General features: G+C 40.1%; 1 protein-coding gene and 1 long non-coding RNA gene across 3 annotated transcripts; both read right to left on the bottom strand.

Annotated features, from left to right (window-relative positions):
• Positions 1-3,631: 3,631 nt before the first annotated feature.
• On the bottom strand, positions 3,632-10,801 carry aspa (aspartoacylase). Of its 2 annotated transcripts, none has more exons than XM_083766396.1 (6): positions 10,397-10,801; positions 8,949-9,144; positions 8,119-8,212; positions 7,857-7,964; positions 5,634-5,743; positions 3,632-4,871 (listed from the first exon to the last, which is right to left on the bottom strand). In XM_083766396.1, exons 1-6 carry the CDS (start codon positions 10,636-10,638, stop codon positions 4,680-4,682), a joined length of 942 nt encoding a protein of 313 aa, XP_083622522.1. In that variant the 5' UTR covers positions 10,639-10,801; the 3' UTR covers positions 3,632-4,679. The 2 variants fall into 2 exon arrangements, with proteins under 2 accessions (XP_083622522.1, XP_083622523.1); XM_083766397.1 differs by having other exon boundaries at positions 4,740-4,871; positions 7,802-7,964.
• A 1,628-nt stretch (positions 10,802-12,429) lies between these two features.
• Positions 12,430-18,191, bottom strand: LOC310853406. Its single transcript, XR_014568783.1, has 5 exons — positions 17,724-18,191; positions 17,093-17,435; positions 16,871-17,010; positions 16,745-16,784; positions 12,430-13,924 (listed from the first exon to the last, which is right to left on the bottom strand). It is a non-coding gene; the product is annotated as an uncharacterized lncRNA (long non-coding RNA).
• Positions 18,192-18,552: the final 361 nt, after the last annotated feature.

Here is an 18,552-nt window from a genome sequence, read left to right as displayed (position 1 = left end):
CTTGTAGATCTGCAAACACACGCGACACCATCGCACTGCGAAGTATAAATACGGCTTTTATAGAGAGCGATTTTAAAGATTACTGATCAGTATAGTGCATTATTTGTACCATGTCAAGTGAGCACCTGCTGATGGAATGGATGTGTGCAAGCATTTTTTGGCTCCACACATGATTGCTGCTGCAGCTGAACTCGAACTTTTACGCTTGTGCGAGTTGTGACACAAGGTTATTACACTACAGTATCCTAATACTATCCTACTAACGGTCTATTCTTACAGCACGGACGGACCCTATATAAATACAGGGGTGTGACATGGTTTACTTTACTAGATTAGTAGATTCTATTGTAAGTAACAGTACGTTAACACACTAGCTGGCTGCTATATTATGTATATTACAGTAAAGGGTAGCTTAACCTGCTGATCTAATTAGGTACTTTCTTTTGTAATTACTTGTTTACAATAATAGGCCTGCTGCTGTGTTTGGTGGCTACTGAGCTTGAGTAGTGGTTGGCAACCACAATCACTATCATGATACACAAATTTTATATGAGTATCATGATATCAAGACATGAGATATGCATGATGTGCATGCCCTTAGTAGTACTATATAACAATAGCACTGACACACATTTGCAGACAGTACATAAATATTGGAGATTTACCAGACACTGAGCCAACCTATGCTATCAAATTGCACAGAGGTGGGTCATGGGCCCTAGTCCTAGCAAAAGTCTGATTATTATTATTAGTTTGTTTTGGGAGGTCTGGAGCTTATTCTTTTGTGACATTGAGATGTTGGAAAACCAGGAGGTGCATGCATAGTCAAATAAGGGCTGAATAAGAGCTCCAGCTAGTGACAACTTGTGATTTGTGATGAAGATAACTACATTCAATATTGCCAAATGTATGAGGAAGTCTCATGGCAACATCGACATAGATCATTGTGCAACTCGGTCTTGTCATCTTGTGTATATTGTGTTTCCTGTTTTCAGAGTTAAGTTTTCATTCTATATCTTCTTCCCCCCCCCCCCCCTGTCTCTTTTGGAATGAGGGAACATACTGTAGGGCTGAGGGAACATAGGCCTGAGGGAACATAGGGCTGAGGGAACATAGGGCTGAGGGAACTTGGGTACGGTCCCCTTGGGTACGGTCCCCTTAATATTAGGTTATTGCAGATGGCCTTTCAGAGGACAGTGTTACTTGGGGACATGAGGAGACAGGAAGTTCTACAGGCTAAACTAGTTTTGTTTGTCAACGTAGCTTAAATAGTTGGTGTCAGTTCATTAAAGTGTGTACTCTAGGTTGATGAGACAACTATGCAATGGAAACATACCTGAGATTCAAAACAGATAATTAAGTACATGATGAGTGATTCATGAAGAAATGTCAGGATTTAAAGGAAATGTTTCACTGTTCACTGTTTCACTGTGTTAAATAGTTGGTGTCAGTTCATTAAAGTGGGTACTCTAGGTTGATGAGACAACTATGCAATGGAAACATACCTGAGATTCAAAACAGATAATTAAGTACATGATGAGTGATTCATGAAGTAATGTCAGGATTTAAAGGAATGTTTCACTGTTCACTGTTTCACTGTGTTGTTGTGGAGCATTTGCTATAACAAAGTAGATAGACTAGACCCCATGCAGTAGTGTCATTGCTGTAACTTGGTATCTGTAATGTGTTCTGTTGCTGCAGGGTGAACTACTGTATGGGTAGCATTATAGTATAATTGATGCCTTACAGCCCCCCCCCCCCTGTCTGTTTTGGAATGAGGGAACATACTGTAGGGCTGAGGGAACATAGGGCTGAGGGAACATAGGGCTGAGGGAACATATAGGGCTGAGGGAACATAGGCCTGAGGGAACATAGGGCAGACATCACGTGTGTAATATACAAATGTACAGTACAAGACAAGCCTGTGCTGTGGCGTAGGGTTGCCACCCGTCCCTTAAAATACAGAATCGTCCCTTATTTGAGAATTAAATGATGCGTCCCTTATTGAACCAATAAGGAACGCAGTTTGTTCCTTATTTTCCTAAATAGCCCCTACACGTCAACACTGAATTTAACAATAATGAACAAAACAAAACACAGGAAATATTAAAGTCAGCACAATTGTTCTAGCGGGAGGCACACACTACCTAAAGTAGCCTAAACCAGTGGTTCCCAAAGTGAGGTCCGGGGACGCCCAGGGGTCCTTGAGGGAGTTCCAGGGGGTCCCCAGCTAAATTATAGTTTGGAACCAAATGGACCCTTATGGGTCTGTAACTCTGAGAGTGTACAAATGGAACCAAATGGACCATCAGAGTTAAATTAACATTGATTTTACAATATGAATTGGGGGTCCCAGAGATAGAAATGCCATTAAATTAAACGTATTGCTTCAACGTATTGCTTCAACTTATTGCTTCAACTTATTGCTTCAACGTATTGCTTCAACGTATTGCTTCAACGTATTGCTTCAACTTATTGCTTCAACGTATTGCTTCAACTTATTGCTTCAACTTATTGCTTCAACGTATTGCTTCAACTTATTGCTTCAACTTATTGCCTCAACTTATTGCTTCAACGTATTGCTTCAACTTATTGCTTCAACTTATTGCCGGCCTTGCCGCACACGCCTGCGCCGCAAGGCCGCAGCAGGCGTAAAGAGTGTCCCTTATTTCAGCTATTCACCTAGCTGTGGGTGGTTCATTTTTTTCCCACTGGCTGGTGGTTTCAGCAGTGAGACATTAAGACAGTGGCCTGAATGTTTATCAGACTACTTATTAATACCAGGCCTCAGACGGAAACAGTTTTTCCAGCATATCAACTATGTACCAACATCAGTGATTCTGTTCATGCATATTCCTCATATATGATATATCTATGTACCAGTATCAGTGATACCATTTTCTGTCATCATATCTTGGACTTTGTGTAACGTGCATGAGTTACTGGGGACACTCGTGGTGCTTTAGGTTCGGCATAATCTCTTGGTCATATTTGGTGATTTATTTTTTGGTGATTTTGATTTATTTTCAGACAAGGTACAGCAGAGTGCAACATATATACAGTGTTGTGTATACTGACTGGTAGGCTGAAGGTTAGAAAGTTTGGTTAATGGTTATGTGTTGCCCCCTTGTGGTTCTTAACTTCTTTGAGTTGCATGATAGGAAACATGTTGAGCAGATTAAGCAATAAACACACAGTAAAAAACAGATTATTGAGTGTAGGATATTGCTATATTTATTGATTGATTGATTGATTGATTAATTTATTAACAGATTGAATTACAGTACATTTCAAGCACAACTCAATACTAAACTGTTAACTGTGGACGACACCATAAAGTATTACACTTGTTTACAATAGGGCCCACCATGTTCAATTCATCATAACAATTAGAGTACAAATATACTCTATATAGCCAAAAACAGGAAATCATCATAGAGTTGGTAAAAAGGGGGGGGGGGAAACATACAGTGAGGGGAAAAAGGAGTGGGTGGGGGATTCAGGTTTACGGGGTCCAGTTTCGACATCAAACTGATGTCATGTCGTTAACATAATATTAGGAACAGTAAAGGCCCTAGTATGTTTCCTTGTGGAACGCCATAGCTCACTGGGAGGGGGACAGTGTTCCGTTCACCTCCACCTTCAGTTCTCCCCCTCCAGGTAGGATTGCATCCACTGAACTGCTGCCGAATATAGGGAAGATGATTTTCCCATATTGCTGTAAAAATGTCACCTCTTGTTTGTGTCAGTGGAGTGGGATTATTTATTATATCATTTGCACAGGATGTCAATTTGTCAAAGACTTTGAAATGAATGTAACAAAAAAAGAATGCTATCAAAAATTATATGTTCAAAGAAAAGTACATTACTAAGAGCAAAACAGTTCTTTTTGAATTACAATATCAAAGACATGAACAAGGTTAGAAAATACAAAATTACAAATAATTTCCATGTTTTGACATTTCATATGCCTGTCTCTCTCTCTCTCTCTCTCTCTCGCTCTAAATTTACAGAATATCCAAATAACAAAACAAATACAGTGACATTATAAAAACATTTCAAATCATATTCCAACGGTTGACAGTATCTTTCATATTTCATATTAAGATTAAATATATTAATATAAAATTATCTTTGTTTTGAAATTATTATAATAGTTTATAAGGCAACAGTAGGAAAGCACCATCAATACACTATACACACTATACAGTAAGTGACAGGTAGGTAATGGAAGTTGTGTTGTTGCAGTAAAAGGCCACAAACATAAAAGGGCCAAACATTGTTATAAAGACCTCAGGTGGCCTTCCTGAGCAGTTAAAGGAGATATATATTAGTATAATTAAGAAGTTTATATTCTGCAAAGCATCTGCTTATTCAATGTTTTAAAATATATAGGCCTATATGTGCAAAGAGTTGTAGCATAAAATGCTAACCACAATAATAGTCTTTAGACCAATCACTTTCACAGTATTAAGCACAACATTTCCATAAAATAGTTTGCATAGTAATAATTTCCAATCCTGAAACAAAAACTAACTCTGTGTGGTATAAGATATTGTTTTTAATGAACACTATGGAAGAAAACGACTTTAATTTATTAAAAATAAAAATAAAATCTTTAAATATCATTACTGTGAATTTGTACACACAAATTCTATTTATTGAATAGTAACAATTATTTATGTTTTTCTGATAGCTCTAGCTGCCAAGGTCTCTCGCCTCGTGGTTACGAATGCCTGTTGCTTTTCATAATAGGCTGCCTCATTAATAAAAGTGGGATAGACTGTGCCAGTTCCTTCATAGTGGAGAGTCCTTCCATCAAATGTTTGGAACATAGGGTCACCAGGGTTCAGCGGTTCCCAGTCACAGTCCTGGAACGACAACAAGGGAAAAGGCTGAAGAGGGCCTTTGTGGAAACCAGACACCTTGCTATTGAAGGTGGTCTATTCTACTAAAGCATGATAGGACAGGAGGCAAAAAGCTATGTTTTCTATGCACGCACGCACGCACGCACGCACGCACGCACGCACGCACGCACGCACGCACACACACACACACACACACACACACACACACACACACACACACACACACACACACACACACACACACACACACACACCATAAGGGATGCAGAAACATGATTTTTTTTTCAATCAATCAGTGGGCTATAAAAAAGCCATACGTATATCGTGAAAAATACAACATCCAATCAACTCCAAATTGGAATCGCCTGTTGAGGGGCCTACATGTATCTAGACTCTAGATTCTAGAGCACATCTTCAAAAACGCTTTCACTTCTTCTGATAGGGGCAGCACAAATGCAAAAACCTTGAACTGTACAGTAAGTCGTAAAAACGCTTTTTCCCTCGGCAGCATCCTCGCATCCTGCCGGCCACAACTCATGACTGTCATCAGCCCTGAGTAGGCCACCCAGCCTGGATTATACTTTGATGCGCACTTGTGTAAAGTAGCCTAGAAATTCAGTTGTGAGCTCGTAGATTGATCATGTTCAGCGTGCGACACGATTGTAGGGAAAAGTATACTATAAATTAATCAAAATTCATTATCAGAATAGTGAAAAGCAATTAATTATAAGATAAATAGAAACACGTTCTTAATTTGGTATTCACCTGTAGATTGGGGTGCACCATGCCAATGATGTTGCCGTTGGTATCTCTGGGATAGTCCATCCTCTCTAAGACTCTGAACACGTCTACGACACATGGAGGGAACTCCATACCTACAAAACACATCAGCCTTGTGAGTCGTAGTACAAGCTACATACAGTCAGTCAGACAGTCAGTATCCTGCATTCTTAGAAATTGTCCTATGCTGGATGATTTTATTCATTACAACTGTGCATTTAATTTAAATTAGTAAACAACAGCTGTCACAAATTATACATTTTAAATTAAATGTTTTCACAGCACACCAGAATTAATTTGCTCAGGCAAGACAGGAGATATGTGAGACATGTCAAAATTCAGATTGTCAATAACTCCACATACCACCATCCTTTTAGATAGTCCGGGGGGGATAATATCTGTACTGTCTTGTGTATTATGTACTGCATTTGTTTTACAAATCAGGAGTAGCGATGTAGCGATAATATAATGTCAATTACGCGATATATTGTGCACAATGTGCAGAGACAAGGTCAGCATTGCCAAATTAACCCCTTCAGGGTGACCTTCCACACTGCATTGGTTTTCAGTACATAATGCCTTACTTAGTGATAATATTAATAACAAGGCATAGAAAGTCAATTTCTTATCTCATAGAACCCAACGTATTGCTTCTTTGAACTTCATGCCTTTCATTTTCATAGAAGAGGACCATGCAAGAGCATTCATTAGCACCAGTGTGGTCCCGGGAATACTGAACCATTGGCACCCATGCTGATGACATGGAAACTAACCAACTTCCAACAAGCATGTCATTCACCAACAGGCCAGTTAGGGGCAGATAGACTGAAACTCACACTTGGCACAGTTTGCTTGTTTATATAAAAAGGAGGAAGGAAAAACTGCCTTATTGCCAATGCTGAAACGCTGTTCTCTGAATGTTTAACCACTGTTATCTGAATGCTGAAATAACGTTCTCTCAATGCTGAAACAAGCTGGTTATCTGAATGCTGAAACAAGGTTATCTGAATGCTGAAACAATGTTCTCTGAATGCTGAAACAAGGTTATCTGAATGCTAAAACAATGTTCTCTGAATGCTGAAACAAGGTTATCTGAATGCTAAAACAAATCAAAAAATTTATCCCACGATTTTGTAACCCAGTTTTCTTTTCACCCAGTGCCAATTATCTAATGTAATCCTGGGCGCTACACTTCCTCTGCCAACCTGGGGGGGCAGCGGACTGACCTCATGCCTCCTTCTATGCATGAGGAGTCCAAGCTGCTTCTTTTCACCTGACAGAGGGGAATTTCCCCGGCCAGACGTAGTGCGTGGAAGGGACACGTTATTCCGACCAGTTCCTTTCCCCTCCATCAGGCGCCCCAGCTGGCCAGGGGGAGGTAGTTTTAGAGAGGCATGTTTTTGTGAGGGTATGTTTGAGAGGCATGTTTTTGTGAGGGTATCTACCCTAGGGGACACGGGGAGAACATGCAAACTCCACACACACAGAAAGGCCAAACAATGTTCTCTTAATGCTGAAACAAGGTTATCTGAATGCTGAAACAAGGTTATCTGAATGCTGAAACAAGGTTATCTGAATGCTGAAACAATGTTCTCTGAATGCTGAAACAATGTCCTTTAAATGCTGAAACGCTGTTCTATGAATCCTGAAACAATGTGCTGTAAATGCTGAAACACTGTTCTCTGAATGCTCAAACACTGTTCTGTTCTTGAAAATGGGGAGGGGGGCACCTTTGCCAATTGTGTTCGTAGGATCATCCAGTAAAGCTGGATGCACAGAGGAGGATTCAAACCCTATAGTCTCTGCAGTGATAGGCAGAAACTTTTACATGTTACAAACTACGTGTAAATTGCTTAGTTGTGTTGAAATTGAGAACGCACATATTAGGTTGACTGTTGCTAAAAAAGTTTTAAAAAGCCTACAAACAAAGTGCTTTACATGGTGCATTATAGTCACTCGCACGCACGCACGCACGCACGCACGCACACACACACACACACACACACACACACACACACACACACACACACACACACACACACACACACAACCATCAGGAGCAGTTAGGGGGGGGTTCAGTGTCTTGCTCAAGGACATTATGAAAGAGGAACCAGGGATCGAATAAGGAACCTTCTGATTTCTAGACGGCCTACCTCCTGAACCACTGCTGCTCTGTAAGCTGCTGTGTATTACCACAGTCTCCCCTACCTTCATTAAATAGCTCAATGAAGTCTAGGGCATGTTTCAGAATGACCCTCATAGCTTCAAAGATGTTGCTCCTTAAAACCCCTTGAGGCTGAGGGCCAACCTCCAGACCTGAAATAAAACAAAATCCATAATTACATGCATTATACTATTACAAATGTATTTATATAACGGATTGGAAAAGGTGCTAAATGGTATGCCTAATGTACAGTGTTATCTTGCTATAGATAGTCACAGGAACAGTTTAAACGGACTTAAGACTCACCAATAGGGTGCTTGGCCACAGACCGTGAAGTTGAATATTTCAGAAGAGGGTGTTCATTCAGCAGAACAGGACAGCTAGCTGGATCAATGGCCTTCTGCAAAACAAATGAAAAAGTAGGAAAACACACTTTTAGAGATGCTGATACTGGCAACATTACAAACTAAAAGTGTGCTCCTCTGAGCACAGATCCCCACCAAGCTGGGATGCCTACCCACTGTACCCAGGGCTGTATTGCGACCTGTTGTAGCATCACCTTGAGGCCTATTGGGATTGTACATGCAAAGTTTCTCACCAATCGAAACTGCATTCATGATTTGTGGCGTTTTGTGCAAAACGGAATGAAATCTGAAAAATCTGACAGATACATCTTTCTAAAACTGGCATCACCAGTGCAGTGTAGTATTTATCACTACAGGATCTCAGTGTATGAATACAACGTACATCTTTTTGCATTTTGCAAAGGTTTGTTCTTTACTAATTTCTCATAGCCATGGCTATAGATGTTAGGGTAACAGGTCTTAAGTCAGTAAGAACCTTTGGCTGGCTAAACCTTAGATGAATGCATCATTTGTTCAATAAGTAGAGATAAGTAGATCATTATGTTGTGTTCATAGAGCTTCACCAAAGAGGCCTATACAATTAGTAGAACATTCACTTGCTAGTGCACACAGACTACAGTCAACCATTATTATTTTCCACTACTGTAGTCAGCACCACTCACTGACTGTGATATATTAGGTCATGGGTTGACTGCTTCTGAACACCTGTGGATGTGAGTTAAAAGTAAAATATTTGTCGCTGAAGCTGGACTATTACTATAATGGTATCACCTTGATATAGTTCATCATCTGGAGGTTGAAGTGGTCTTTGGAACCTTCTAGAATCAGAGTGCAGCCCATATTAGAAGTAGTGTTGTGGAGATCAAAGATAACGTCATAGGCCTCGGGGCTGTCTTTAGGTCCGAACATCCTGTTGATCTCTTGGGCCCTCTGCACCTCATAGGGCAGGTCATCTCCACTTGGGGCACTATAGTGAACAAGATGAGAAAAATCTAATACTTCTTGATAATGTCACCACCACTTATAAAGAAACTCAGACAAAAGAACAAAGTGCTATGATAAGTATGTTAATTATTGATGGAACGTTAATGCTAACCCTAACCTTGTCTACTCCTGTGTGGATGGTATCACCTTTGCATTGTCATGTTATGATAAATTCATTGTGCCATCCAAGAAAGACAATTTAAGAAGAAAGTGTTTTGTTAGCATTCAAGACTTCAACAAAAGCATGCATGTCTGAACCAAAGAAACGTACTGTACATTTGATTTGAAGAACACTTGACTGGACAGTTCCATGTTGTGAACTTGTGAATAAACTTGACCCGGATGTTCTCAATATTAATCTGCTCTCTTTGTAAAAATTAAGCATTTGATAGTCTTATCCTTTTAGCATAACATTTGTCTATGCTACCTATAGCTATGTATAATACTGTTAATAAGCGTGGTAATAAAGTATTCAATTACACAAAATAAATAAATACAAATAATAATTAAAAAACTACTCAATTAACCTAAATAATATTGCATCATGCATACATACACAGTAGGTACACACTGTGATGGCAGGGATCATTTTACACATAACCTACTGAATGAGGCCTGCATGTGCAGTGCACATTGAAGATGTGAGTAAGTCACGTATAGGCCTATGTTTGCGTAATAGTTTATTTTCCGCTGTGGTGCACTTCATGCATGAAAGAAGCAACAACAACAAAAAGCTCTGCTCTGTGAAGTCTGAACGCATTTCATCTATTTGGCACGTTTCGGTAACGTTTTCCCAGCTGGCTGACAACCATAATTATGAGCGGCATGAGCCTCATCTGTGACCCACCCGCTGTGCCCAAGTCGCACGCTGCTGAAATTATTTTACCTATTATATTCTTAATCTTAACTATTTACTAGTTAACCAACAACGTTGTCAAATTTGGGAGAATAATTATAGCCTGGTCACATTGCAAAGGTGCGTTCGGTTGTAAAACTATGCTTTATGACTTGTCAATTGAAGATAAATAATACTTTAAAGTTATAGTGTAGGCTATTAATATAAATATGTATATTATATGATTAGCCAATATGTTTTTTTCTAACAACACCTGTGCTGTGATCCAGGTAACCTGGATAATAAATGAATAACCGGATCATCTTATTCATGACTCAGCAAGTGAGCAGAGTGTCCGATAATAACACTTATAGGCTACATTTGGTCCAATAACATTTACCTTAGATTTTCGGTGGTGAATGCTCTGTTCAGATCCGTATCCACATATCTGGTGCATTTCTCCACTGCTTTGGGGTTGGTTATGAAGGGTCTCGTCTCAACTCTCTTCCTTTGGATTTCAGTGTTATTTTTGATCCACAAATTTACAAGCGTCACGCCTGACATCTCATTTCCATGCGTGCCTCCAAAAATAGCAACTCTTCTCGCCTCGTTGAAACAGATGGCATTATTAAGTGAAGACATGTATGCTGGAACAGCAACCGTGAAATGGTGAAAAGAAAAAGACCACTGATAAGCTGATAAAAGTTTCTGGAGGTACTACAAAGCCAGTACGTGTCGTTTCTTAAATGCCCGCTGTGCGAGTACACTTACGTAATACAGCCGCTGGGGAATAATGGTCAGTCACCGTACATGTGTTGTGTTGTGGAGTGTGTGGATTACATGGGTTGTTGGTAGGCAACATTTCCTAAGAGGGTTGGGTTAAGGTTGTACCTCCCACTGACACCATGGACGATTAATCTTTGTCACGGATATGGGTCTGGCCTAAGAGCACAAATTCGTCTAATAGACCGTTATACATTTGTAAATGTAAGGTGGCTTGCTTTATTCAATTGGAAATACCATTACACATGTAAACTGGTTAACTATTTCAGCTGATATAGACTAGGCTACTCTAAACATTGTATGTCCAAAACTTCACTAGTTTATAGTAAATGGTAAAATAACCCAATTTAGTCTTTTAGAGCTCTTGTTAACTACTGGTAAGTTAATTACCTTTCATTGGAAAATATTTATAAAATCCAGAGACACTTAACCATTCGCTTGAACTTCAAAAAATGAAATGGCAAGCTCACATGTTGTGACAAGACACTTGTCATAACTGTAGCCAATAATTTGACAAGCATTTTGACCCTGAAGGTCAAATTTTAATTTACCCCCTGAGCAAACAGGCAGGTTTTCAAACAATTTCGCAAGATCTGAGGTTGAAGGAAAGTTAAAGGAAAGTTAGATGAATGAAAACAAGGTACATGTGTGTTCCAATGGATTGTTTTTGCTTTTATGACTCCCGTTCAGGACCGGCTTCAGCCACCTCCTCAGGAGACTTGGCTCTGAACCAATGGATTAAATTGAGTTATTTAGACACAAGCTCTTGTTATTACGTACTTTTCATTGGTTCAATATTTATATAAAACTCAGATGCACTTAACCACTTAACACACAAAAAATCTGGCCCGTCTGAACCGAGTGGTGCTGTACGTTTGTACTCGTGCTGTAGTAGGCTTCTGTACAAGCCCTCGTCCCTGGCCTGTGTGTGTGCTATGCAAATGCTATTTCCGTGCTCTGACGGACAGACATACCCAGCCAGCACCACTCAAAAATAAAATAAGCTCAGGGGTCATCGCCATGCTGGCTTGTGGAGGACACTTTTGTCACAGACATACAAAATGAGTAGACAAAAAGAGTTACGGTGGTTGCACACCGGCCGCAATTTCGGAAAACCGATGGAGAAACACCACTAAAAATCCGAAAGACGCGCTCGGTGTGTGGGGACCTTTAGGCCTAAATGATCATTACAGGACAATGACAAATCTAGAATTTGCCATGGAAGAGGTGAAGTCTTGCCAGCTGCCACAGATTTGTCTATGTATGGACATAATTGACCCCTGCTGTTGTGACAAGACACTCTTGTCACAGCTGTACTTCGATTATCATAGCCATATTACATTATGTAACTTATTTCTGGTTTGACAGGCATTTTGACCAGATGGTCTCAGTGGTAGGCCGTTTAGAATAGAATACAAGAATGCTCTCCCCCAAACCTACTCACCCGGGTCAAATCTGGCGACCTCGGAACGGTCAGACCCACGTATTCCAGTATAGGCAGGTTTGGTCATTACAAACAGGACTAATTATGTCAAGATATGATTGAAAATAGGTGAAGTATTTTTGCAATTTATGATGCCTTATGATGGTTCTACTAGTTCCAAAACATACTTTCCAATCAAATTATTAGGAATACTTAAATGTAAATGATACATTTATTATCAAACAAAAATGTGCACCATTTTACAGTAATTTTCACAGAACATAAGAAAATAAAGATATACATTTATATAAAATTCTTCAAATTAATCAGAGGTGGTGAATTACACCGTTATGTTATCTTTTATAAAATGACAAGATTGTTGGATACAGATGTTTTCCCAAACACATCTCTATAATTTCTGTATAACTCAAAGAGTAGGGGGGCTTTCGCAATAATGACATTTTACTTGATTTATTGTCATCCAAATATTTGCAAATAACACTTTGTGTGGCTTTTAGGCCTTTAAACAAAACTAAGTTGCACAAGGCAGATTCATGTCAAAATCTTGATAAAATACACAAAGAAATGACCGCCAATGTCCGAGAATACAAAAAAAATATGGTATTATGGTCAAAATTATTACCAAGATTATGACGAGTATGCAATAATTGTGACGGGCCTACTCAAGAGTTTCACATTCTATGTCGACAAAATATCTTAATTTTCTTTTGTTAAATTTCTTCTTTTTCTTAAATGTTAGCCCAGTTTTGTTCAAGCTCATTGTTTCAGACACAGAGTTGCTCTGGTACTTGTGCCTCAAACTCCTCACCATTTTAAACAAAACTCCTCCAAACCTGTGACGCACAAAAGCTGCTTCTTTTTTTTCTTTTTTGAAGCTATACCATTAGGTGCCACCACAGCCTCCTGAGAATCATCAATATTTTCTACGACATCCATATCAAAGCCCGGAGTGCTTAGACCTGCTCTGTTTTTGCACTTCTTGCTCTTCTTCTTTTTAGCTGGAAAAGAGACAGTCGTTTCCTCATGTGCATTATAATCTTTTTCCACTGTGTCACCAAAAAGGAAGGAACCAGTCCCAATTGTTCCCGTTTTCTCCACAGATGCAGAGTGTTCATTTTGTACACCACCACAATCTACACGGTCAGTTTCACTCATTTTCTTGTTTTTCTTTTTCTTGGATGTTACTTCCACACCTTTAACAGAGGAACATTCAGTTGCTTTCTGGTTTCCATTTGTACATTTCTGAGAATCACCACTGTCCTTGATGTGTCCACTGGTACACACTTCAGAAGTTCTTCTCTTCTGTGTTGAGGCATCAGAATTAATGGTACTTGACTCCTCCAAATGGCCTGTCAACTGCAAATCTAAAGCCCTGTGTTCTTTTTTTCTTTTCCTTTTTTTCTTTAACTGAGAATCATCTCCCCTAGTAGTTAGACCACATTGGGAAAGATCTACATTAATCTGCTCTTGTGCCGCTGTATCAACACAAAACAAGGAATCACTCCTCTTTCCATAAAGTTTGATTGCATGACTCTGTGATGGCCAAGGGTCTGCGCTGCTCTGTACCCGAGACAGCTCCCGTGTGACGTCTGCATTCACATTTGTGGCATTAGCCTGACGTTGAGGTGCTCGCTGACGCTGGCTTGGTGGATTAGTCTTCTTCAGTCTTGGTTTTGATGATGTAGCAAAACGGTTCAGTTTCTGACAGATGACAAAAAACAGGCGGTAGTTATCAGTACCAATTTTACATTTAAATGGTTCATTGATGTATGTCATCAGCAATTCATCAGTCATAGCAATGCCAAAACAGGGATTGGTCGGAGGGGCGATTCACCCGTTATTACGGTATTAAATATACGAAATCAACGTTATCAGGACGTTGGAATATGGCCATACAGGCATACTAGACATTGTGGTGTTTGGCTGTATTCCCCCGGACTGCACGCATGCAGGGTGGTGGTGCAGACATAGCCTGGTCAAGGACTCCCCCTGCTGAACGTGTCATTTCCAACTCTATTGTCGGCGCATGGAAACTAGGGGCTACTAATAAATACTATTCTCTGCCTATCGGGACATAACTCGGACGGCGCTGAGTCGGGTCTGGTGGCCTTCGCAACGCTCCGCTTGGCTAGCGCCTCGGCTCAAGGCCACCAGACACGGCGCACCTCCGTCATTGACACAAAAGCAAACGCTCCCATAGTTTCACTTCCGGATTTCCCAGTATGTTGATTATCACATACTGGGGGTATTTGCCGATTACGAACATTCTCTTGATTAAGGGGTGATAACAGTCAAATCGGGTGTGGGTTGTGGGCGGCTGCACATAAATATGCACACACACACACACACACACACACACACACACACACACACACACACGATGTGTCCGATTAATCGATTCATTGTTAAAGAAATCAGTGAAGAAACGAGTGCAAGCAGGTTGGAATGGGTGCAGATGTGTGATGTGTGATAGGAGTATCAGCAAGAATGAAAGGGAAGGTGTACAAGACGGTGGTGAAACCAGCTATGTTGTGTGGTTTAGACTTTAGAGACAGTCGCACTGAGGAAAAGACATGAAGCAGAGCTGGAGGTAGCAGAGACTAAAATGTTGAGGTTCTCTCAGTACAGGGAGTAACAAGAACTGCACTCTGTCGAGTGCATACTTGCTTGTTGCACACTAGTAGGCCATAAATGGCCAACTAGTGCGCAAGCAGAGCGCGCATGTAATGTTTTCGCCCGCTGTAAACTGTCAAATCTCAGTATCTCTGTGAAGGAACGTTTGAAATGATTAATGTTTAGATGTAATTATTTGCTACCTACTATAATACATACATAATCAGTAAAAATAAAATAGCAAATTGTGCCTGATCTGCTGGGACCAGAGTACGTGGTGTGTATGTGTATGACTAGCTCTAAATGATGATGTAAGAAATATATATAGTATATAGGCATATACTATATATGTATACATATATACTCTATACTGTATAAAGTGTGTAGTTGTAAGTTGATTAGCGGTATTCTGTGGTCACTTTGGTCCAAAAACCGTGACAGCTGTTCCGCCATTTGAGGCTTACGCAGAAAAACATCAAATCTGTGCCCGTATTGCTGGACCAATGATGACGAAATGACCATATTTCTTACGTCATCATTTAGAGCTAGTCATACACATACACACCACGTACTCTGGTCCCAGTAGATCAGGCACAATTTGCTATTTTATTTTTTACTGATTATGTATATAGTATACGTATGACTAGCTCTAAATGATGACGTAAGAAATATGGTCATTTCGTCATCATTGGTCCAGCAAAACAGGCACAAATTTGATGTTTTTCTGCGTAAGCCTCGAATGGCGGAACAGCTGTCACGACGAAGGAGACAGGGCGAACACATTACTTGCGCGCTCTGCTTGCGCAAGTAACAAAGATGGATAGGATCAGGAATGAGTACATCAGAGGGATAGCACATGTTGGATGTTTTGGAGAAAAAGCCAGAGAGGCAAGACTGAGATGGTTTGGACACATACAGAGTAGGGATAGTGATATCGGTATTAGGATGTTGAGGTTGGAACTGCCAGACAGGAGGCCTAAAGACAGGCCAAAGAGAAGATTTATAATGTAGTGAAAGAGGACGTGAAGTTAGTTGGTGTGAGAGAAGAGGAGGCAGAGGACAGGGTGAAATGGAGGCAGATGATTCGCTGTAGCGACCCCTGAAGGGAAAAGCCGAAAGGAAAACCAATGTATATTATTTTATATATAAAAAGATAATCTGTTGCACTGTCTGTAACACAGTAACTTTAATATTGGTTACAATCTATTTTTACTGGCAAGCACAGTTGTATTTTTGAGGGGCACTAGGACCTCCTATAGCCAGATTTCTGTGTCTGTGTACCATGGAATTGAGGATAAAAAGTGAGGACAGAAAAGTGAGCACTCCAATTGTGATTGTGAATGGACAGAATGTGATAAGAGCGCCGTGGATGGAATGTAATGATGTACTGATCTCACTGATCGACTGTATATAGACACCTTTTTTGATTATTCTTGTTTGCCCCGTTTATTATTATCGTTTCTTGATGCACCATGCCTTTCCTTCTTTGGTATACTACAGTACTTTTTTATCCTTCTTATCCTTAATTGTAATGTTGTAACCTTAACTGCTGTGCTGCCTCTGGGGCTGGGCGACTGATTTCCCCCTGCAGGATAATAAAGGTATCTATCTGTGTATGATGATAATAATAATAAGTGTGATTTTTTTTAGTGGGGCAACCACTTCTATAGCTATGTGTGTGGCTGTGTCCCTGGGTCCGAGCACGAAAATAGCGTTTGTTCACCACCAAGTGTCACTTTTGCACAGCCTACACAGACACAGGCACACACAGGCAAGGGAGGGCTTGTTGTACAGTAGTTCAGACAGGTCTGATTTTTAACATAACAAAAGTGTAGTCTGCGTGCAACTAGGGCCAAAAGTGCAAAACAGGGCTACAAGTCACTACAAGGTTTTATATAATCTACTTACCACCACTTTGATGTCACCGTCATCTGCTATTTCATCCTCTCTGAAAAATAAAAATATTATCGTTATGGATATCATTATAAGCAAAGAAAAAAGAAAGAAAGATGGTGTTCGTCGCAATGAACTTACTCTGACAGTGGTGATAAAGTCACTCCTTCATCTATGCATCTTCTTGGTAAATTTGGCAGCTGGGTATCTCTGCTTTCGTTGTGCCTTGCTGTGAGTTGATGTGTTTTAACACATTTAAAGAAACCTCCAATTACAGCGCCCTGTTAAAAACAATCCATCATTCACATTAGTAGATAATATTTTGAAAGTATTCCAACTGACTGAAGAGGAAGGAAACCTTACATGAAGCTTTGCATTGTAGTAGGCCCTTAAACTCGTCCTTGTCTTGCGTATTCTCCTCTGTTTGCTTCTAGATGTGGATCTTTTATTGTAAATGCAAGAAAGGAAACCAAAAGAGTACCATCTCATTCGCCATTTCTTTTTTAGTTGGGAGTGGGACTCGGACTTCTTTTTAACATATTTTGGACGTTTCCTTGCTCTGTGTGCAGACTGGGCTTGGAGGGCAGATGTCACAACGGCCAAAGCATGTTGTTCATCTCTTGGACGTCTCTGTAGTTTGTGAGCTTTCTTCACTTTTGGTGTTGGAACTTGAGTTATGAACAGGCTATCCCCTGAGCCTGAATCGCTGCAGATATTAGGATTATACGTTTAGTTGGTAACTTGGTCACATCAAAATATCTGTTCTGGTCATAGAGCATGGATGTACTGTACTGTTGTAGCCTTGGATCAAAACCACCATAGATACACTGTCACTGTATCTATTTCGACATTTGCATCGACATCTAAAAGTCAGACTCGATCAAATTAATCTACGATAGTCTTGATCCAAGATTCCAAGGCTGTCAAACGTCAGATGACAAATTGTATTTTCAGACTAGAGGTATACTATATTCACACAGAGCGGCATTCTTACCTTTCTGACTGAATTCGGTCATTCCGGGGGAACAGTTGTGAACCAGCAACATTATCGAAAAACTTGGATATCGCGCGCGCAACATCTACAGGTGCCGCCTCCAAAATGATTTGGGAATCTTCCCAGTTCCCCAAAGCCTCTTTAGGGATACGGTCTACCTGAGTTCCAGGTGGAAAATTGTGAACCCCCTTCATATCACTATTCACTAAGCAAAACAATGGCGGTGTTACCGCAGCATTGAGTGCAGTAGAGAGAGTAACGTTAGCTTCTTTGGTCTTGGATTTTCTTGAAGTCACTCCAACAAACTAACAAAGTACATCCAGATGTTTTAATGTTGTAATCAAATAAGTCCGTTACGAGACCAACACAGGCATGAATATATTAGCATGAATAGTAATCAACAAACGTGTTAAATCATAAACACACGCGGAAAGAAAGAATCTACCACGCTTGAACTCTGTGTGGAAGTGTGGCTACTGGCTACTGGCTGCAGGCAGCGTCTAGTGAGCTAATCTAGTGAGCTAATTTAAGACTTCCGGTGGACGATCTCTTCAAAATAAGAGTACCCTCTAGAGTATTGAAAAAAAGTTTAATTTGCACATTAAAACTACAAATTAAGCATTTAAATGATGCTATATGATGCTATAAGACACACATTATGTTTCTGTGTAAGAATAAGTAATTAAATCCTTATAATAATAATAATAAAGTTATCTAAATGGATAAATGCTATTCACTGGAGTGCATGGACTTTATAAAGTGGACACTGGACAAAAGACGGCTCCGCAAGGCAACTATCTGGACATACCCACGCGTTCGGGGAGATGTC

The sequence above is a fragment of the Protomyctophum parallelum genome (assembly GCF_964188405.1).
Source record: "Protomyctophum parallelum genome assembly, chromosome: 1".
Taxonomy (NCBI): domain Eukaryota; kingdom Metazoa; phylum Chordata; class Actinopteri; order Myctophiformes; family Myctophidae; genus Protomyctophum; species Protomyctophum parallelum.
This window is presented reverse-complemented; position numbering and strand designations above follow the sequence as displayed.

Coding starts and splice junctions, on each gene's coding strand:
- aspa (XM_083766396.1), bottom strand. CDS start 10,638: ATGTCTTCACTTAATAATGCCATCTGTTTCAACGAGGCGAGAAGAGTT. Junction 7,965..8,118: donor TGTGGCCAAGCACCCTATTG/GTGAGTCTTAAG, acceptor GTTTTATTTCAG/GTCTGGAGGTTGGCCCTCAG. Junction 4,872..5,633: donor TGGTGCACCCCAATCTACAG/GTGAATACCAAA, acceptor TTGTCGTTCCAG/GACTGTGACTGGGAACCGCT.